General features: G+C 34.4%; 1 protein-coding gene across 1 annotated transcript in view; it reads left to right on the forward strand.

The window, feature by feature from the left end:
* The window catches only part of DYNC2H1 (dynein cytoplasmic 2 heavy chain 1), a 144498-nt gene that overhangs the window by 72056 nt on the left and 48742 nt on the right, over positions 1-23700 (forward strand). The window contains exons 72-82 of the mRNA XM_018908438.3: positions 1489-1539; positions 2973-3050; positions 4202-4333; positions 5695-5767; positions 8397-8557; positions 10442-10567; positions 13591-13701; positions 15463-15618; positions 17552-17627; positions 19098-19309; positions 21067-21171. Of these exons, the coding sequence (XP_018763983.3) occupies positions 1489-1539; positions 2973-3050; positions 4202-4333; positions 5695-5767; positions 8397-8557; positions 10442-10567; positions 13591-13701; positions 15463-15618; positions 17552-17627; positions 19098-19309; positions 21067-21171 (1281 nt within the window). The remainder of the gene's footprint in view (positions 1-1488; positions 1540-2972; positions 3051-4201; positions 4334-5694; positions 5768-8396; positions 8558-10441; positions 10568-13590; positions 13702-15462; positions 15619-17551; positions 17628-19097; positions 19310-21066; positions 21172-23700) is intronic.

Below are 23700 nucleotides of genomic sequence, written 5' to 3' on the forward strand. Positions count from 1 at the left end.
CTGGCTGCTCTTCATTATCCAAAGTTTGCTATTCGATATTTATTATTTTATTTGAGCTTCTGAAAATACTTTGCTTTATCTTTCTTGATTTTCTAAAGTCATGAAGGCAGCAACCTGCAAATAGTTTTCAGACTAAATTAAGTCCTGGCTTCTTAAGTGTTTGTAAAGTACAGCCCTAAGTGTTGGTTTCTATTGTTTAGCATGCATTTCCATCAGCTATTATAGCTCTTAGACAGCTTAATCTAGGTTATATGTAATACATATTTCTACAGTATCTGAATACTCAAGAGAGAAAATAATACCAATATTTTTTTACTTCTCTGAAAGGTAGAAGTTATTTTCATTAAATTGTTAAGAGAAGAGTGCTTATACAAAATATTTAGTGAAGAAAATGAAGCTGAAGTGGTTATTCTTTTAAAATTATTTCTTCTAAAGCTTTTAATGTGATGAGACTAGGAATTGCTCAATATGCTGCTAGAGAATTTAGTATTCTAAATCCCTGTCCCAAAAGAATTGAACCTTCTGCAGTTAAATATTTTTTCACATAGCAATACGGAATTTATAGTACAACTTCAAAAACATACTATAGAATGCCTTGGTTCTCAGTAGGGACATTCTCTTTCTGAATCAATATGTATAGATTTTTCTGAGGTAGTTTTATATTCCCTGTAGATTGTACTTCTTTTCTTCATAACAATATTGCACAAACCAAAAAATACTCCATGCATTTTTGTGTGCACAAGCATTTTCTTTGTAACTGGGAGATGAGCATCAGTTTGTAACTGAAAGAGGGAGCTGTTTAAAGACTTGGTGAGACTGATGGATGCAAAATATTATGCTGGGGTTTTATCAGCAGTATTACCCTTAGTCAATTGATTTTTAAATTTCTGATGTTACTATTCCCTTTAATACAAAAATCTTCATCATAGAATATAGGTATTATTTATGCAAAATTTCAATACTTATGAAGAATTTTTGGTCTGTTTCTTGCCGCCTCCAAATACAGGATAAAGTAATTTCTAGTGGTTTTAAATACTTGTCTAAATGATTTAAAATTGTCTTCCTGGATACTTATACGAAGTCTAAAAGTTTTAATCATACATAAATTCAGTCATGCTTTCTATAGTTACCTGTTCTGTGTGGGCTGCTGATGCCCCACCAGGCAGGATGTGTGACCTTGCCAGCTACATTTGCTGCCTCCTGATAGTTGGTAGATGGGCAGTCTGGTAGGAACTGCGGGCTGAGAAAGTCTAGGACTTCCCCTTTGCTTTTTTTCTTATAAAGCGCTGCAGCCACTTAGCTTGGAGTCTGCAAAAGGAATTTGATTCTGATAGCATCACCTAGCATTTAAAAAATGTCTTGTAACTCTTTCAGAATCTAGCATTTAATTTGTTTATCTTCCTGCTCTGTCTACATGCCACTACCTATTAATCTTAGTTCTTAAAGGTGTCTTCTGACTTATCTGAGTTGTTCATTTATTCCACCCAGGAATGGGAGACTTTTACTGGTGTGATCATTGGAGACACCATCAGAAAATCAGTAAGCTACATTTATTTTCATTTCATTTTGAAATAAGGAACAATTACTTTAATCCTGAAAAGTTAAAGTTTTATTCTTACTATGTTGTTTAATTAACTGTATTCATACATTAAAGAAAAAAGTAACTCTTCACATAGTAATATAAAGATATAAATTTATTAAAGAATTTTTGAACATGGCAAGTAGTTTTTTAAATTTGGATATCTTTTTGCCTTTGTTGTGTATTTTATTTTAGTTTTTCTGTGACTGGGATGACAATTTGAAATTTCATGTTTGAGGAGGTTTTCAGCCCTCTTCTGTAACTAAAATCAGTATTTCTGAATCCCTCCTCCCAGAGTCATGTAGGAGTTGCTCTTTTTGTACTTTTTCTCAGGCAGCTGGTTGCTAAAATGATCCTTGAAATCCAGTTTCTCTAGCCATTAGATGGCTCAACTACAGGCTTTGCATTTCAGTGACTGCAGAAGTCCCCCTCTATCTGTCTGGAGTCACTGTAATTCAATTAAATGTCTGTGAATTGAGTGATAAGTATTTCTTGCTGTAGGCCATTTTCGAGGAATTTGAGATCTGATTGTATAATAGAATTTAATACCAGTCTTACCTCTACCCTACCTAAGGCACAATCCATAGGATTTGGAAAGATTGTGCTTGTGTGCCCTTCAGCCCAAATGGAATGTATACTGCAGACCCATGTTAAATTTATTCCTACAATGTCTTCCAAATTTCCTAGTTTTGTTCTTTCTCAGACTTTGTAACTCATGGCTGAGATACCCTTCCACAAGAAAGCTTCTGTTTTTCTCTGGTGAGCATTTAAGATTACTTTTGAAGTTGCTCACTCCTTGAGAGATCCAAATACATTTCCATTCAGAGACTCCTCAGACTGGTTAATGTGCACTGTAAGATCTTTTAATAACAATAATATAGTGAATACAGAAATTCCTTAGAACTTCCTCCATTCCAAACATCTAAAGAGCAGAAAAATAAAGCTGTGTTCAAATTACCACTGCAGAGATGTTCAGAAATGGTGTTTGGCTCTTTGTGTGAAGAGCCATCTTCATGATTGCAAATATGTGCAACGGAGTTGTTTTTTGAAGCCAGTTTCTCAGAGTGCATATTCAGATAGCCAATCATTTGTGTTAGTTGTTATGAGTAAAAAATTACTTAGAATTGAGAATGTTGTAACGATCCTCTAAATGGGTAAAGTATTTTCAGGCTCAAGTAGCTGAGCAAGTGTTAATGTGAACAGTATGTCTCGTATTTAAATATTTCGGTAGCTTTTTTGTTATGTCATTTATGAACTTAGCAAAAGAGAGCAGAAAGATTGCTGTTGTGAATGTTTTTATTAGAAAGCATGGGTTTCACAACCTTATTACTGAATATAGTGTTTCATGAAAGATTGTATAGCTTACGTGTGTGATATAACTTGCTTCCACAAGGATTCACAAAGAAGCGCTCGTGACCAGGTTCCCTCTTGGATAGAACAGGACCGAGTCTGGGCAGTAGCATCTTTGAAGGTAATGCATCGTGTGGTCTCTTGAATTTAAATTTAAAGAACTTTGGTTTTGGCAGCAATTTGGACTTAAATACTCTGATATGTATTTGTCAGATCAAAAGACTTCATAGTTTTAAGCTGTTTATTCTATCTTCCAGAAACCATGGCTTAATATGTAGTCACCTAAAAAAACCCCAAAGGTGTTTTCTGTTTTTATTTTAATCTCATTTTTCTGAGCCTTTTAGATGAACATTTCTATCTCATCTATAATGAATTTCAGTGCATGTGAGTGAACCTGTCATCTTACTGACATTAGAAAATACTGCATATCTATCCAACTTCTACAATTTTTATTGATAGGATAAAAGAAGGAAAATTGCAAACAATATTTAGTTGTAGATTTCACTAGTATAATGACTTTCACAAATCACTTCATAGTGTATTAAAAGCCATAAACTGTTAATTCAGAAATTAATATTCTCCTCATCAGAATTCTCTGTACATCTTTATAGGTGTTATAGAATTTGTGATTGCCCAGACCGAACTAAAACAAAAACTCTTTCTTGCATTGGCCAGTGTTGAAGTCCTCTGATCCTGAAGGGAACTAAAGGAAAATATTAGTCCTGAAATTCTGTCTTAGCCTCTTCTCCTCCTGCATGTAGCTCAGCAGCAAGGAAAAAACCCTTGACTGCTCTTTGGCAAGGATGTTTTTTGCTAAACCCAGAGTTCACTATTTAATTTCTCTTTAACCAGAAATCAGGAACAATCACAATAATGGTGTGGCAGGCATAATAGTTAGAGGTTTAAACAAACAAACAAACAGAAATTGGGTAACTGAGTGAATCAGTAGCATGCACTGATAGCAAGCCATTACTGATACCAGATAGCAGATCATCATGAGAGGAAGGGACTTAAAGGTAAAGCCCAAAGTTTAAAGTCAAAGAACCTTAAGGTTTAAAACTAAAATTAGAATGCAAATATAGATTTAGTCTTTCCAGGTAAAAAAGTGGTAAATTTTAAAATCTACTCTTTTCTTCTCTAACTCCAAGGTTAAAATTGAATTTTTTGATTTGCACTGTAGTGGTCATAGTGATATTTGGAAATAAATTAAAATATACAATGCCCAAATGGCTATTCTTCTTTACAGTAAAATCTATACTATTTTTTTCATAGCTTTCTCTCCCAGGTCTCTATCAGACACTTTGCTTTGAAGATGAAAGTCTGTGGCGCACTTTTTCTCAGAGCTCTGTATGTGAACAAGACTTTCCATCTCCTGTTGCAAAAAGAATTTCTTTGTTTCAGCAGGTAATCTTTTCATTCATAATATTAATTATGAGTTCATCAGTGAAAGTAAATTTTACATCCTGGCCTGATTGAATTATAAGCAGTGACAGTATCTACACGGTCCTGCAGTTTAATTCATATTTTAAATCTAAGAATTAAATATATTTTTTACCATAGTGCACATTACTTCTCTGTTATCTGTGTCTTTTTAGTGTTGATATTAGCTGCAACTAAGTATAGCCTCTAAGTTAACAAGTTCTTTAGAAATATGCACAGAATTAATTTTATGAATAGGTATTAAAATTCTTTCAGTTGCTTTGTAACTGCTGTATGTGTTGGCTTGTTGAGCATCTTATTTCACTGAATGTGCAAGCTCACACATCTGACACAAAATGCAGTAGCAGCCTCTGCTTCTATAGACTAGAAGAAATGAAAAATGACTTCTGAAAACCTGGTGATAAAGAACACACCAAGAATATGGGAGAGGCAGGTTCCTTCCTCAGCCTGAAGGTTGTTTTCCACTGGAAGAGAAAAATATAATCACTTTCGTGTTTATGGAAAAAAAGATGTTGTTACTTTCAAATGATGTTGTGATTTTTCTTTTGAAGTTACTTTATGTGAAGACATCCAGAGAAAGGATGGGGTATTAGACAATGTAGTTCCATGTTGATTGGCTCTTAGCTACTGTCTATTTGGAGTTTTTTGTGGAGGAGGAAAATTTTTGAAATAGCATACATGCAATTTAGGAACAAACCATTTTGGGAAGGAATTTGTCTGAGTCATATTTGATTCAGTGAAATGCTGAAGACTGCTTCTTATGTGTGCACTGTGTTGTCAGAAAATGTCTGCATTTATAGGAAAGTAAATCTGGAATGATCAGTGCATCTTGTTTCTTATACAGAAATTCTTATTAAGAATTTTCTGTTTATTAAATATATTGAAACTACGTTGTTAGATTGATATGTCACTCATAAATTAGTTTGAACTGAAACCAGAAATATTTCTCTTCCAAGTAGGACATTGCTGCCTGTATATGTGCATAGAATTTAGATACTAGTATAAAGCTAAGTGTGCTTTCTGTCATTCTAGCTACCCACATAGCTGCTTTTCTTCTAAAATATTGCAGAAAAGTTTGTAGCTTACAAGTAGACATTAGGTGTAGATCTATCTTATGATTCTATTGATAGAAGCTGCTTAAAAAAGGACAATTACAGTTGATTATCTTGGAAAGGAATGATCAGATAGCTCTATATATTCAGAGAAAATAACTTTGTTCTGAAGATAAATTCAAAGAATTCATCCTTCTTAGAAGAGTCTTGCATTTTAAATTATCACTATATACTTTTATCAACTGATCTCCCCTGAATATATTTTATGTTAAGGTACTTGTGGTCCAGGCTGTCAGACCAGACAGACTACAGAGTGCCATGGCTCTTTTTGCATGTAAAACCCTAGGTAAGTTAAATTTTCACCAGGGTATTTCTGCACAACAATTAAATAGCTTTTTTTGTCCTGTGTTTCTCTTTTATATTATAGTTCTTATGGAATCTCTAAGTTTTAGTATATGAAAATATACTGTAAATGGTTTGCTGATTTTGTTCATGTAAAATATTCTTATAAGTGCTTTTAAAATGATTCAGTTTATTCTGCACAGTGATTTAAAATATAATAAAAAGATCTTTCAAATTCTTTTAATTAATTCTTGAACACTGGAGTAATCAAGAAAGAAAGATAACTGGTTTTCTCTAAATTTTACCCTGCAGCATTCTCCTTAAGACTCAAATTTTCCATAAATATTATTCTGTGTAATTTACCATTTAAGGACTGTTGCGTTTGAGATTTTATAAATTGAGTCTTAAAAGATTATTTCATTAATATCAGTCACTTTTGTAGAGCTCTTGGTCTGTAATTTTTTTTACTGATTGTTTAAAAATACACATTATTTACAGTGGTTCAATGCTACGGTTGTCTATTTATTCTAGTCAGTCAATTTCCTCTCTCATATCTATTATATCCAAAGTTGAAACCTGTGTGCCAAACAGTCTTAATGTTGCAGTACAGCACATAAAAACATTCAGTTTTTGGCAGTTTTGAGTGTCTCATTGGGGTGAGCACTGTAAGTTTTAAAAGTCACTTTATCTTACTCCTTTATGCTGTCTGTGGACATTATTTGTTGCTCAAAGTTGACTCCATATCTGTCAGCCAGACTGGGATTTTCAGCATTAAGGTATAGCTTATCTGTCAAACATTATTAGTAGTTGGAGAGGGTATGTTTGCCATGGTGACATAGCCCATGCTGCCAACGTCCCTGCCTGCTGGACTCAAATGACAAGAGTGATCTGCTGTGTGTGTGGCTCAAAAACCAGCAGAGACCTAAATGCAGAGTAAATGTATTTGCTTGCTTACTGTCTTCCAAATGTTAATGTATTACATAAATTACTTGTGTTGGGGCCAGTTCCTTGGAGCAATGATGAACAAGGGAATGTTTTTGTTGAGTGAAGCTCCAGCCTTACCAAGGAAGGCAGAATACCATTGACTCTGTTTGGGTTTTCAAAACCACTAAATCATCCACAAATCATCCACCGATTTTTCATACGTGTCAGTGAGATCAGTGAAATCCTGATTAGCACTTTTTAACCAGTAAAAAATGTCATGCTTGTATGAATATTTTTTCGTAGTTTTTTTCTGCCTTGTCTTTTTGAGTGTCCTTGCCCTGAAACAACTTAAACAAACTGTTTCACATAGGCTTCTAAAGGAAGCCATTAAGTTTCCAATCTCATTTGGCAGTTTTCCTGCGAGAAAAAATGAATTCCAAAAGAGCTGTATATCCTAAAAGAAAGCCTTTCAATTCTGTTTTATCCAGATATTTTTTTCTTTTCTCACTTTTTACCTATATTTTGAAATTTATGGATGAAGAAGGAGTAAAATAATTTCTTTTGAGGATAATGTTCATAAGAATTTTCTACAAATGTATTTTGTAACACCTGAAGCATGCTTATTTCTTTATTGTACATGCTGTACAGAAATGAACCATGGTAACAGCCTTCCAGTACTTAAAGGGGCTCACAAGAAAGTATGTAGTAACAGGACAAGGAGGAACGACTTCAAACTGAAAGAGAGAATATTTACATTAGATATTTGGATGAAATTCTTTCCTGTGAGAGTAGAGAGGCACTGGAACAGAGTGCCCAGAGAAACTGTGGATGCCCCATCCCTGTAAACATTCAAGTCCAGGCTAGATAGGACTCTGAGCAACTTGGCCTAGTGGAAAGTGCCCCTGCCCATGGTGGGGGATTAGAACCAGATGATCTTTGAGGTCCCAGTATAAACTGTTCCATGATTCTATGGTACAAATGATATGGCATTGTTCTATGTGCAACATACAATAGCATCCAGACTTCATCCTCAAGGAAGTGTGCATTGCATCTTTTAGTAGTTGTGGCATAGATGTCACTGATTTGGGCTCTTCTGTCTTACTATATGTTGTGATTTCCTGTTGCTCTCAATGCTTCACTGGTTAGATGCTGGTCTAAAGATACATGAAAACATGTGGTTAACACTATTAAATTTATGATACACGTATACATGTATCTTTGGCCTCATGTATAAATACCTTGCCTTTACTAGGTCAACATTTTAGACATTTAAGTTGTATATTAAAACAAATAATAGATGTAAGTAATCATAGTACCAAGAACCATGTAGGCTGAATAATTAAGGCTTTCAAGGCAGTAAAGAGAGAAGTTCTGCATGTGGACATACACACTGCAATTACATTTAGCAAATAGCATATCTTCTTATTCCACTCCTCTCTTTTTGTATGTTTTGTACACTTTATTTAGACTACATTCTAAATAAAGATTGCAATTTGTCAAGCTGGAAATCCAGAAATACTTTTCTTCTCAATATGGGGTGCCTTATACCTACCTGCATGTTGTAAGGATATTTTCTTCATTTTAAAACCAGTTTGATGGCATCTGCTGGACAAAACACTTGACAGCCAGATGAATTCTAGAGTGGGTAATGAAGCTCTCCATCATGTGCAGTTGCTTTATTTCCATAATAATTCTAATTCTAATTATAGGAATAAAAGAATTATCTCCATCACCTCTGAATATGAAACGTCTGTATAAAGAGACACTGGAAATTGAGCCCATCTTGATAATAATTTCTCCTGGTGCTGATCCTTCTCAAGAATTACAGGAACTTGCCAATGTTGAAAGAAATACTGAGTGCTACCATCAGGTCAGTCTTAGATAAGTGTAGTGATTAAAAACCACTATGTGTAAAATTTTGCTGTAGTAATATCTGTTTTACTTTGTTTTCTAAGGAAGTTAGTAAGTAAAATCATAGTTTGGTGTCTGTGGTGTTTTGTTGTTTCCACCTGTCTTGACACTAACTTCTCATTCCACTGGCAAAATGGACTGGAGACACTCAATTAGTCATGATCACAGAAGCAGAATCCAAACAAGAGACATTCCTCCAGTGTGGAGAAGGAAAAAATGAGAAAATGGATGGAAAGGAACAAAAGAGTCTGAGAATTGTTATAAATGCTGCAGCATTATCTTTTTTAGTGTGGAGTAATTGAAACAAGCAAAACCCACTAAAAACTAGACTTCATCTTTTCCTCTGCTTATAGGATTTGCACATTTCTTTCTTCAATAGAAAACATAAATCAGGTGTTCAGTGGTTTTGAATACTTAGGTATATTGTGAAATTCTGTAAAATGTTTTGAGAAATTTTACATCCTTGAAGGTTTCCAAGAATCCACTGGACAAAGCTGTGAGCCCCTGATTTAATCTTTAGCATCTTTAATCTCTCCTACCTTGAGCAGGAGATTGGACTAGATATCTTCCAGGATCCATTCCAATTCAAATTATTATATGAATCAAGTGGTTTCTTAATATTCCCAATGCACAATAACAATATGCTTTATAGCTTTCTGAAAAATATTTCTTTCTGTCATTTGACATATTAAGGGGAGGGAAGTTGTTATCTAGGTGATAACTGGTTAGCATAGAAATGGAAAATGTCAAATTTAATGTTGCTTTTAAATAGTCCTTGAAATTGTTCCTTTCCTGGAACATTAACTGATATAATATATTTTTCCCATCAAACAGTAAATATTTAGATCCTACTGCTATCTTATCTAGCTGTGAACATTGCAGGATTCATATTTCTTACTCTGCTGCATGCATTTTCATGTTTATCTCTAAATATTCTTTATATGTTGGACTTTCAAAATGTAACATAGTATGGTCTTCAATTAAGGATCAGGACTCAAAGTTAAATCACCTGAAAGTTGCTACACTAATGAGAATATTTTTTGGGTTTTTTCCTACACTTTCTCATGTAATTTGAATAGAACATAAAAGATAGAATTTTCTTTTCTGTTGATATATTTCTCACATGGGATAAAGAACAGAGTGCTAAATTTGTGCTGTCTGCTACTGTATCGCTAGTGACTTTCAGTTGTCTTCTTTTGGCTATTTTCCATTATTTTAAGATATTGTGCTCAGTTCTACTTAGGCAGAGAATCTTAATGCAAAGATGAGACTTTTCACATTGGCCATGACCTCTTTATTTTCAACTTGTTTGGTTCAGCGTTTTTTGTTATCTTTATCTTCCAAATAGATTGTAAGGTAAAACTAATATGGTAGTATAAAAAGTGAAGAAAGGAGTATATGGTAAACTATTCGTATATCCCAGCAAAATTGAGTATTTCTCTTCAAAGAAAGTACTCCTAACTTCTACTCAAAAGAAACTTAGTTCTCATTTCTCTCTTATATTTGCTTTTCTGCAGTAATGCACTTTAGTCATTGTTATTTAAATTACTTTTTGACTTCCCAGAGAATACAATCACTGTCACCAAGTGATGTATGGTTTTTTTCCATTAAAAGACTCAGTAATGTTGTTTGTACAGAAACTGGCTAGAAAAGTTGCAAAGAAAAACTTATTTTCCCTGATCTTTTCCCTACTTTAGTAACCTATCACATTAGAGAAAATTCTAGTTGTCTTTAGCACTCTTTTATTTTAATGTATGTATTCCTAACTTGAAAACACGATTTTGTATTTAACTGTTAGACGAGTTATGAGAGATTCTTCATACAACTGTGTCTGTCATTTCAGATTGCCATGGGCCAGGGCCAAGCTGACCTGGCTATTCAAACTTTAAGAGAATGTGCTCAGAATGGAGAATGGCTGTGTTTGAAGAACCTGCATCTCGTTACGTCCTGGCTGCCTGTATTGGAGAAGGTGAGGGTAAATAGAGAAGATGATACGGGAAACCAGACAAAATTAGTATGCAACTAATGCATTTCAGAAGCATTTCAGGCATTTCCATGGTGATGTTTAAAATTGCAGTTTAAAAATATACTTTTGTGGTTTACTCAGTCGTGAATAAGGTGAACTGCTTCAGATGTAAGCAGCTCCCTTCCTTGTGTGAGTGCTTCAATTTTCATACAATGTACAGTACTTCTACCACAGTGAGTGACCAAATGCTCCAGTTAGGACTTCTGGTATTTTATGGGATACTACCAATGTTTTTTCATGAACTATGAATCTATGTATGCTTGAATTTAATTTTTCCCCCCTTAGTTCTAGGACTTTCTTTTTAGTAGGTTGTTTTTTTTCTCTTTTTTGAAGAGCAGACTCAGGCTGAGTCACTAGGAGGCTTTTGCTAATTTGAAATTAAAATGTCTCATATTTTATATGAAACATGACGTTTTGGCATATAAAATTACTAACTTGCTAATTAAAATTGATTTTATATGATATACTTTTCATGAACATCACCATGAAATCCTCAAAACAAAGTCAGAAGAAAAAAATGGAATTCCTTCAACATTTGCTACAGTCTTAATTTTCCAGTTTTCAATGATTTTTATAAAGCATAGTCCATGGACATGAGCTTGGAGTCTGTCATTTGTCTAGCAGAAACCCTATGGCATGTACCTTCAGCATTCCTATAATCCATTCTGAAAAAATGTAAAGGCAAAGCAAGATAACACTGATGTGTGTGTCATGTAGTCTGAACAAGGCAGTCAACAGTAACGAAATGTTTGTAAGCTCCTTTCTGAATATAAAATTTCAGATCTTGTAAGTATTAAAATATGGATATATGTCAGGAGGGTCTTATTCCTTCCACATGAACGTAATACTGAATGTGTTAAACTTCTTGCTGAGCTTAATATAGACTAAGATCTGCTGATGTTTGACTCTGCACATCCCCCTTGCCTGTTTTGCATACCATTAGCAAGTGTGAGGCTATGTAATTCTTACATTTGAACATCCTCCCAAGAGAATGCTGCATATTCATAAGTCAGTTCCATCCAGGTACAGAAATTCAGTTTTCACAGTCTTTGAATATGGACCCAAAATGTACCACAGTGAGGTAGATTGAAAACTGGCCTAATTGTGTAACTCAAAGAGTTACTTTCAAAATCAAAAAATCCAGTTGGAGCCAGTCATCAGCATTGGGCTCTAGGCATTGATCCTGTGGCCAACATTGTTTAATATCCCAATTAATGAGGTGAATAATGGAACAAAGTGCATCCTCAGCAAGCAGAGATGATAAAAACCTCAGGGAAATTATTGATGTAACAGATGAGTGTACTTTCATTCAAAAGGACCTTGATAGACTGGAGAAGTAGGCTGACAAGAACATTGTGAAGGTCAGCTGGACTTACTCCTTCTCAGCTTCCCATGAGAAGGAGTAAGTCCAGCCACCCAAACAGTGTGGGGACAAGCTGGCTGAAAAACAGCTTGGCAAAAAAGATTTGGGAGTCCTGGTGGGTAAGAAGGGGACCATGAGCCAGCAAAATTATTTTACAGCAAAGACCACTGGCATCCTGGGCTGTTTTAGACAGTGTTGCCAGCAAGTGGAGGGAGGTTATCCTTCTCCTCAGCACTGGTGAGACACACTTGGAGTTCTGTGTCCACTATTTAGCTAGCCAGTGCAAGAGAGACATGGGCATACTGGAACCAGTTCAGTAAAGGGCTGCAAAGGTGATGAAGGAACTGGAGCATGTATCATATGAAGAGAAACTGAGAGAACTGGGACTGTTCAGCCTGGGAATGAGAAGCCTCAGAGGGAATCTTAGTCTTTTGTGTATTGGCTGGTGGGAAAGAGTAAAGGAGACTGAGTCAGACCCTTTTCAGTGGTATCCCATGACAGGACAAGAGGTCATGGGCATAAACTAACATACAGGAAATACTATTTAAATATATGATAAAACTTATTTTAGTGTGAGGGTGGTCAAACAGCTGGAACAGGCTGCCTAGAGAAGCTACTGATTCTCCATCCTTGGAGATACTGAAAACCTGACTGGCTACAGGTCTGGGCAACTTGTATCTGGCTCTGCTTTGAGCACAGAGTTGGACTAGGAAGTCTCTGGTGGTTCCTTCCAAGTTTCACAATTCCATTATACTATGTACTACTTATAGTTGTCATGTTACTTAAGTAGCTGAACAAGTAACAGTTTTTCCGATTATTTTCTTTACTAAAAACACTGAAAACAAAATGATAATAATTATGGTCTAGAGATTATCAGAATGAATGGCTTGTGAGAAAGTCTTTCAAGAGGTTTCTGAGCTAAATTTCTTCCAATACATATACACAAAACTCTTGACTCTGTTCTGAAACCACTTGTCAGACAACTTTAGGGTCTTTGATGACAAATGTGTGGGTTTCAGCTGAGCTTAAAGCACCAGCAGTGTGTTTCCATATATTCAATAATTATATATTTTTGTGAAGCCTTTATATTTGAAAAACTTTTGACAGTATTTCTCTTAGAACCTAATTTTCCAATCTTCAGTTTTCTGTGAGTCATGATACATGAAGGGTTCATACAACAAGTACTTGAAGAAAAAGAAATTTATATAGCTGTGCCGGTGTTGAAAGTCATTGAGATCTGTTGTTGATATGCAGCCCACATTGCAAGCCTTCATCATTTTTGATGTATCCTTCTGGTGTTATCGTACTTAAAAGAAGTAAAGGACTGCTCTATATTTTTATGTCCTGAATTTAGTGTCTAAGAGAAAGGTGCAAATATTTTGACACAGCTAGGATGAACTTCAGATTTGAGCTCAGCAATCATATAGAATGTGTGGAGGCAACCCATCTTGAACTATAGCCTTATGTGTAAAAGCAACTGTCGGTTTTTTAAATAAACCTAACTTTCTAATCCAAGATACTGTAATTTTATAAATACTGTTCTATGTATAAAAAACCCCAATCACCTCAAAGCCTATTTCAATATATAACATCTCTTTAATAGGAGCTGAATACATTACATCCTCAACCAAACTTTCGTCTTTGGCTTACTACGGAAGTTCATCCAAAGTTTACTCCAATTTTGCTTCAATCAAGTCTGAAAATAACTTATGAAGTAAGATCTGTTTGGAAAGCTTTTATTAGATTCTTACATTGAATGAACCTTGATGTATAGCAAACTATATGTTTAGATAGTACAAATGGTTTTACTTACATTTCAATTACTTGTAATACAAAAAATACGAGCTCACCTTGAAGGATTCTTTTTTCTAGATGCTTTTTCAAATGAAAGTGTGAACTGAAAATAAGTTGACATCGGAGAGCTAGTTGTTCTGTTTTGTGCTTCACAATCTTTTGTGCATTTAATCACTTTTTCTTAAAAACAAAAATCTATTCAAGTGTTGTTACATGGATGGAAAACAAGGAATTTCTCCTTCATTAATAAGCCTCATCTGAAGATCACACAATCCCACTTTCCCTTCCTTATTTTCCTTTTTGGCCTTAGAGCTTTATATTCACTGGACTCTTTCAACAAAAACTGGCTCTCCTTCCATACAGCACAACATACAGTTAAAAGCCTTTTCTCAAAATTGAGAGCTTTGCATTTGAAATGGCTCAGCTTAAGGAATAACTGGGACTGTGTTCCTCCAACTGATTGGAAAGTAGTCTAATCATAAATGCACTTAAGCAGTGATGTCCAAAATGGAAATCATTAGTAGGAGTGCTTCTAAGTCTTCCATTGATAATGGAGTCTGGAGATTTTGCCTGCAGCTAATTCAAGAAACTTTGACCTTTAAGAGTCCAATGTTGCTGACTTTATAGAAGCTGAAATACTTATACATTTACATTGACGTCAGGTATTTTAAAGTTTTTACAGTTCTTTCTTGCTTATATTGAGGTCTTTAATGGTGCACAAACTGCAGGACTGTGTTACTCATTCCACTATCTTTGGAATAATTGGAACTTTGCACAAATGCAGCACTCTAAATCATTTTTCTTCCCGTTCCAGTTGCAGTTAATATTTTGTACCTACAAGCAGTGACTTGAAAAATGGTATTTGATTATTGTATGGTTGTAGTATATTCTAATGTATGTAGAATGTTACCAATGAAGATACAGATCTTAAAAAAAAGTCATGTTACTACAGTATTTTGCAATTATTTGTCAGAAGCAACAATGGTAATCTTATGGAAACACCAAAAGCCATTTTTCAAGGAAAGAAAGAACAACGAGCATTTCTAGAAACACAACATTGTAATTTCAATATCTTCAAAATTTATGTTTGTCTTCACACTTGTAAATAATTTGAGAATGGCTGAGTATGCAGTTGTTTTTACTTTTATGCACTTTGACTTTGGCTACTGCCTACACCTTAAATGCAGTTATTTCTAGTGCTTGTGAGCATTACCTGCCACTAAATCTGAGAACTGGTGTTTTATCATAAATTCATACCATATTTATATGCTACCTAACAGAGTGTGGGGATGGCATGAAACAATTTGACATTCATCACATATCAGAAGTAATTGGTAGTTGAGGTTGTAAAATCAGAAAAAAGGTTCTTTTGGTTGAAAACAATTGAGTTTACTTTATGCTGATGTGTTTTCATAGAGTACTATGCTTTCACTAAGTTATTTTAGTGTAGTACAGTCCTGTAAGTTGCTCCTGGTTACCATTTCCTTCAGTATGTCTATTTTCACTATGGAATCATTCTGTTAGGCCATTTATTACAAACTTTTTTTTCTTGTTAAATTTTATTCTGTTAAATACTTATTGTCATTTCATTAAGTTACAAATTCCAGGTTATAGTCTAAGAAAATAGCACATAAAAATACCAGGTTTTCTGTCTTGAACAGTGTTTTTCCTTCCAATGCAGGCACCTCCAGGCCTCAAAAAAAATCTCTTGCGAACTTATGAATCTTGGACACCAGAGCAAATCAACAAAAAGGGAAATTTGTCTAGAGCACATTCTCTCTTCTGTTTAGCATGGTTTCATGCTGTGTGCCAAGAAAGAAGAAATTATATCCCTCAGGTAGTAATTTGTTTGCTATATTGTAAAACATTTGCCACTTTTATTAGCTTTTATACTTGGAAGTATTTTTCATCACATATACGTTGGGTCATATTCAGAAATGAGAAAAACTTGGATATTTCTGGTGCCTTTATTGTCTCTGAATTCATTGCAAAATAAGATCCTGATAACCTCAGTTCCTGTCCCTCTGAAAATTGCTTCTGCCTTCATGGGGTTATTTTGTGATTCATGAACTAAGTGATACTGCTACAGAAGTGTGGAAGAGATTCTGTGAATCTTGTTTGCTTGGGACAGGCAAAAATATTATGGAAACACAACTGAATGAAAAGAGACACTGGAGGGAAGGAGGAGAGGACATTGTCTACACTTTCTTCATACAAATTCCTTCAAGGAGAAGGAAGAACAAGGGAAATGATTAATTTCTTGTGAGGATTATCATGACATCAGAGATGTGCTCTTGTCTTAGTTAAATTTTTGATTAAAGTGAGCATTTTTTTCTGGCTGCAGGATGCTTAAATTTAACAGACCAAAAAAACTCTACCAAACAGCAAACTGCTTTATGTCTTGTTTATTTTATTCTGTTTAGACTAGATATGAAATTACTGTGTCATATGAAGGATTTGATCTGGGATAGTCTGGAATGTTTGAGAGTTTTTGCTAGTTTTGACTTACAGATTTTTTAAGGTTGTTTACCTGTTGCAGTAACAGGCTTTTGAATATGGTGTTCAAGATGTACAATAGGTGAAAATAATTAAAGTATTAAACTGACACATGAATTCTCCTTCGTTCTTGTTCAAATTCGTGTTCATTTGGCACCAGGTTTTCGAGGAACTCCAGATAGGATTGGTGCTATCTTTAATTCAACTGCACAAATATGCAGACAGTGATGGGTTCATATTTCAAGATTACCAGTTTCTAACATTGATGGACAGTAGTAAATCTCAGGCAGAAACTCTTGTGTTTTATAATGAATTTTGAGTTGTTTAGGGCTCAGGTACAGATCTGTCCAAAAACCCCAACATGGTACTGTTAGGAGCATCTTTCCAGAATATGACCTTCAGGGTACCTGGCTGATAGTTTTTGTGATCTGTGGAACAGCTACAGTCTTGACCTCAGGCTGCATTCATCTCACTGGACCATGTGCATGTTGCTGACACATTTGCATTTCTCATCATGAATCATGTGCACTGTTGCTATGCTCTCATTTGTATGCAAAGTACACTGTAAAAAGATAGAGCAAGAGGACATACCATTGAAATCTGGATTTCCTAAATGATTTCTCATATGTTATGTATACATAACCATTTACACTGAAAGATTTTGTGAGAATTACATACACAGTATGCATTACTGCTGCATGAAAACTAATGCCCCAGGAATGAAAAGGAGGTACTGCAAATGATTGAAATATGCATATGGTGGTCAGCATTTTTATGATAATAGTAGCAGTAATTGATAATTTTTTTGGTCACACAAGAAGTGACATGAATTAAGGAGTAAAGTGATGGGAGTATTTTGAAGACTGTGTTTGAAGAATCAGTCCTATTTAGGAAAATCCTGTCTGTATATTGAAATACAAAAAGGCCCTCAGAAATAAAAAATTTGTAATTCAATGCATGATCTAGTCTCAGATGTCAGCAAGTTTTAGTTGAAGTAAATATTGGCAGGAAATAAAAGAACCTTAAGTTTGTATTTTTCATACTCAGTGGATTCTGGTTTTTTTAAGTATATAAAATTAAATGCACTGTTACAACTGATTTTTTTTATACTACTTCTATTGTATCTTTCAAAAAATTCAGTTTAAAGGACACAGGTTGTTTCTTTTTTGCTAAAGTATTATACAACATTCAGTAACCACATGATAGTGGTATTTTCATTATCATCTGTGATTAATGATCGCTATTTAAATAGTTTGGATTTCTTTTCATGATAGGGTTGGACCAAGTTTTATGAATTTTCTTTGTCTGATCTCCGTGCTGGTTTTGACATTATTGATGGACTCTTTGAGGGTAAGTCACTTCTTAAGGAAAGTCCCATTAGTAGGGATGTTGCATGAAGAGCTTTATCTTTCTATAACACTCATATAAAAGTGGAGATGCTGTAGAGCTCATCATCAGTAAGCAAAAGTAGTAAAACAGAGTGAATCATAAATCCATTTTTGGGTGATTGGGCAAACCAATAATTCTTGGTGCCCAGGGAGTTTGTGCTCAGCTTCTTGAGTCCAGAGGAAGTAATGGGAAATACAGGGCTGCCTGTAAGATGAAATCTTGTGTGTCCATTCCTTCTCAGTGTGAGTTCCCCTAAATATTGAATAAATGAATTGACTGTGAATTGAATATGAAAGAATTCTTCATATTGAAACTCAGTATCAGATAGATCCCACTTCATTGTTCTGTTAACTAGTATAGGAATTTCTAATATTAGTTAATAAGGTAATCTTTTTTAACTCCTGCATTTTGTACAATTCCAAAGTAAAGTTAGGAACTGACATGTAGAGATAATTTATGATTGTTGACTTATGTGGGATTTGTGGATGGTTAGTACTACTTAAATCAGACTTTAGTTGTGCAGACTTGAACCACTTAGGGAGGTACAGAGATTGAATCATTAACTGTCAATGATAATCATTAATTATGACTGTGAAAATATCTTTTCTTGTAAGGGAATGATTGAAGCATTAGGAAACAACAGTTACCACCAGTAAACCCCCACTTACAATAATTGCCACTTCCCCCTTTCAAGGGACTTTAGGGAGTCCTGTTCTGATCAAGCTTTCACCTGCACATGACAGCTGTAGGATATAAGTAGATCATTGTACCATGTAGTTATTTTGAGCAAAAATGATAGAATGGAGGAAAAATCAGTTATTTTGAACTTGTGGGAGATATTTGGGTCAGAGTAACCTAATGCAACATCAACCTGACCAGGAAATTGTTATTAACGTGTTTAAATTTATTTGCTATGTTGTGAGATTCATAATGATTTGCAAAGTATCTATCCTGGACCTCTTTGTGTTTGAAAGATGACATTTCCAGTAATCTTGCCTATTTGGAACATGATCTGCTTTTGGTTTAATCAGTCAGTTTATTTTATGAGATCAGATGGTACTGTGGTAGAAAATAGTGTATAAAATTTTATTTATGACAAAGGAGCACAAAATTAAAATTTTAATAGCATAATTTCTGAAATGCAGTTAACCAATTAGTTCAAAAAGCACTTCAAGTCTTTTAGAAAGCAAAATTTCTAATAATTTATTTGCAACACACTAAGTGTTCATTTTTTCAATGCCAAATATTTACAAACTCTTTCAAGTTCCTGCAGCTTTTACTATTTGGCCATATAGAAGAACAATTAAAATTTAATTATTTGATGTGTTCATCTGTTCTTATTACCCTGAAGAACTGTGGTGACAAGAAGAAATGTTTACAATGCAATGCTATTCAGTGATACAAAACTAATACTAATTAATTAATTCATAGGTTCCAAAGATTTTCAGTGGGAATTTGTTCATGGCTTGTTTGAAAATGCAATTTATGGGGGTCGTGTAGATAATTACTTTGATATGAGAGTTCTTCGGTCCTACTTGGAGCAGCTTTTCAATTCACGAATCATTGGCAGTTTAAATGCCAGAGGCAAGAAGATGAGTTCTTTCCCATGTTCCATCTCTTTACCAAACTCCTGCAGCATTTTGGTAGGTACACATCTTCTATCACCTAAACAGTAATTCATTTTCAAGAATTATTTTTGAAATATTTCCACAAAGAAAACCCAAGTTACAATCCAAAGGATACCTCTGTTTCTTCAGAAAAGTATCTCTTTTGTGTGGAGCATTAACTCTGTCAGTTTCCTCTTCTGTTTTATGGTATCTGATTGAACTGTGGTGCAGAGTACTCTTAACTATGAAGAGTTGTGTAAAAGAAATTGGGTTAATTTATAACAAAAATATAATTATGTTTTTATATAATTACTATATTAACATAACATTGATTTTTTAAAAACTGCTAGATATTCCTACAACTTCTGGATGAAACAGAAAAGTATACCTGAATATATCTGAATATACCTTCTTGTTTCCAAAATACATCAACATCCTAACAATCTGTTGACAGGCCATGGAAGGTATATGACATTTTATTTGGTGATAAATATGGATTCTGATTCTCCTTCAGTATTTCTCTAGTGTTAAAGAGAGGGAATTCAACAGTCTAATCAGCTGGTGTCCTCCTGTCCTTTCACAATGTAATTATTTTTGTTACTGTGATTAAGATTCACTTGCGTTCTAATGGAGGAATCCAGCCTAGACCTCTAATATGAACAGATATAAATAGTATTATCTCAGTTAAAGTAAATTGCTGTGATTTGGCATTCATTACCTGGATTCTGACTGCTCAGGTTTGGTTTGGGTTTTTTATTACTTTAGTATGACCATTATTTTTTATTTTCTATAGATGGTCTGAGTTAATATCATAAAAACCCTGAAGGGATAAACAAACTAGTTTGTTCTCTGTTCTTGTAGATAATATGGTCAAGTAGATTATCTTTGTTTCTAGCCTGCACAGCATTTAATGTCTCTCGATATCTTATATGATTATGTATGTAACAGTTTATGGTTCTGTGTCTTCAAGTAGTATTTCCTCAGTGTTTGGTGTAGAGTTCTGCTACTGTTGATACCTCTGAAGTGAGATTCATGTTAAAGTGAATTGTGCATATCCAGCATGTGCTCCTGCAAGCAGACATAATGCACGTGGCACATAAGCAACAGGGTATAGCCAGACTTTCAGATTGTAAACACTGACCTTTCTTCTAACCTATGATTCTATAACATATTTTTTTGCCTTTAAATCACAATAAAGATGTCCATTAGTCTGCCTTAGTCTGCAAGGCTCTGTCTGCTTTGTGCAAGAGAGCATCACTAGTGACTATTACACTGTAACCACTATCGATGCTATTCTGCATCTCCAATGATTATGCAAATCTATTTTTATCTAAACTATTTCACTTTCTTTGAGTGAATATTTTGGTAGATTTAAATAGAAGTGAATGCTCTTAATTTTATAAATATTTATTATACTCTTATTAGAATTCCAAATGCCATAGCGGTTTTTTTTTCTGTGTTGTCATTAATCGTACCTTTAAGTTTTCTATAGAAATATTGTACCTACTTTTCAGGAACAGCCTTGGCATATTTTTGTTTTCATTTGATAGCATCACTGTAACCAGAATTGCTTTTTGGTCTTTTAGAGTGGAAATGTTATATAGAGGAAGATTGGTTCTGATAAATAAAATGAAGAAATCTATAAGATTACCATAATATATCATGTCTTATATACTTATTTTATTTGTGTTGTGCTCTGCACTTAATGAAATTCTTTTCAGCATAAGCTGTTAATTTTCATGAGTGGAATAAAAACTTCCCTCTGTCCTGTCTATTCTTTTCTTCTTATGCAGGATTATCGTCACATTATCGAAAGCCTCCCAGAAGATGATAAACCTGACTTCTTTGGCCTGCCAGCTAATATTGCTCGTTCATCACAGCGTATCATCAGTTCCCAGGTAAAGTCAGCATTTTTTCATTGACCTCTTAATCTTTTCTGCAGCCATTATAAGATGAAGAACCCAACCACCTGTTCATAAATGCTGTTTCCATAAGAAATTCAGAGTAAATTGGTGTATTTTTTAATATTATGACTTTTTTCTGTAGAATATTTTAATATAGTAACATTTAATCTTTAGTTACAAGAGTATTCATTTAGAACTTAAATAAACAGATAATTATTGAGAAAGTTTCCAGTAGTATAATTCAGTTCACATTGAAAAGTGCTACAATAGTTTTGCACATGGAATATGGGTAAGATTTTATGCTTTTGCTGAAAAAAAAAATTCTGAAGGATTTTTCCAGAAGTTCCAGAGTTCTTCCAATTAATCAAAAAATTCCATTCCAATTAGAAATATGATTTTTTAAGTGAGGTCTGGATGAGAGCATGCAATTACTGTATAGGTGCAGTTAAACAGTACAGATCTTTTAAATACTCATTAGCATGGTTTATTTGACTGGTAAATTAGTTGTGTCAGATAATGTGAAAGTTGATGGATTTGAGATTCTTAAATCAGGGCTGTGAAGTGAATTGGTTTGTATATTGAGGCTCTCTCTAATTTTCTGCCCAGCCCTGGTGTGATGTCTTATGGACAGACAAACTACAGAGGGGAAAAATTTAAATTGTAGAATCATAGTTGGAAGAAAATTCAATGATTATCTGGTCCAACCATTCTTAGCAAAATCAGTTGGAAGTTCCCTATAACTGGAAATTTCTATGAATTCAAGACTAAGAATTGCAGATTTCAAAAAAAGTATCTAATTGTTTGCTAAGTCATTTAAAAAGGGCTCCAAGCAGAAATGTCCTATTGGTGTAAGACCTCTGATCTACTGAAAAAAAAGAAAAGCCTTTGAGTATTGCATTTGTTGCCAAGCAAATATAGTACTGATAGATTTGTTTAAATATTTCTGCTCACTTCAATCCATAGCTGTATTGTCAAACTATTTGTGGTTTCTTTAGAACACGCAAACATAAAGGTATGTAAGGACAAATCAGTAGGATGAAGGTGCATAAGGTAGTAGGATGAACTGAAGAACTTGTCTAATACAAAGCTAATACATGCTCCAAGATTAAACATATCTCTCATTGATTTTGTCTTAAAATCATTTACATAAACATCCATTTAGATGCTTTTGTTTCTCTCAGATTCACTGTAGACTGCTGATTATTTTTATTATTGCAGCTGTGCTTGCATAACTTGTTAAAATCTGCAGTTGTTAAAAATGCTAATATTTGAAAATCAGAATAGACTCACAAGTTCCCGTGTGAAGGGAAATAGATAATGAGTGCATTTACATGTAAACTCACATTCTGCTGAACTGGTCTGCCATGGCATTGGTTATAAGCTATAAACTATGGGTTGTAATCTTGAAAATTTGTGACTGCTCTAGGTTCAGTTCTATGAGATGATTTTTTTTTTGTCATATGAGATATTTTCTCATCCTTCTGATAGTATTTTGCAGTATTTCTTTAAGTCTTAGGCAATTTAAGTAACGGAAATGTAACATTTTTCCTTAAACTGTGCTTCTTCCTCACCGTGAATCCTATTCCCTTTCCATTTCTGACAGTTTGGCAGCTGTTTTAGATCCATAGGTGATCCCATGGTTCACAACTGGAAATTCAGTGGTTGTTTTCTAGCAGGAGTGTTTCTCAGAAATCCATTACCATGCTAAAGGTATTGAACAAGGATAGTCAGAAATCAGTTGATAGTAGCTCAGCTGCCATGTCTCTAGCATTAGGAAGGTGAAATGTAGTACCATGTCCACTACTTCACTGATTCTCAAGACTTTCTATGAATATTATTAATTTTTCATGCCTAGAAGCGATAGCTTGTGTTGCTGCAGCAACACACTTTAGTAGAAATAGGCTGCAGCACAGTGCAGCATTTTGAAGTCATGCAGACATCTCTTCTGTAACCTGTGCATTACCAGTGTTTGGGCAAATCCAAAACATTTATAGAAAGAAAGGGTATTTTTTCCAAAATTTTGCAAGTGTTGTGTTACTACATTCACAGCTTTTTATCAGCAGAGAACTTTCCTAGTTTAAAAGTTGAATATTGCTACCAGTATTATTTTTGCACTGACAATTACTAATTGATTTACTAGAAATTATGTCTTGCAGTATTCTGGAGTGTAATTCAGAGAGAATTAATACTGAATTCACAGAGGTAAACAAATTTTATTTAAAAAGACATGATCTTCTTAGAAGCATGACTGAGTGTTTTTTTCTGAATTATGTGCTTAGTTGCTGTAAGTAGATGAAGATTAGTAAAGTCTTAGAGTCTGTATTTCTAGAGTTCACTGTATCTCTTTGTTTCTGTCTCACCTGATGTTCGAATAAGCCTTGACACATCTCTTATGTTGAATACAGTCATGAATAATCTCACATCTCTTGCTATGTTCTCTTTACAGACAGGGCATTAAAATAGAATAAATCTCCCTTGCCAGTGCAGCTGTGGGAGTCAGTGTACCTCATCCTACCTGTTGTA

Source organism: Serinus canaria, chromosome 1 (assembly GCF_022539315.1).
Source record: "Serinus canaria isolate serCan28SL12 chromosome 1, serCan2020, whole genome shotgun sequence".
Classification (NCBI taxonomy): Eukaryota; Metazoa; Chordata; class Aves; order Passeriformes; family Fringillidae; genus Serinus; species Serinus canaria.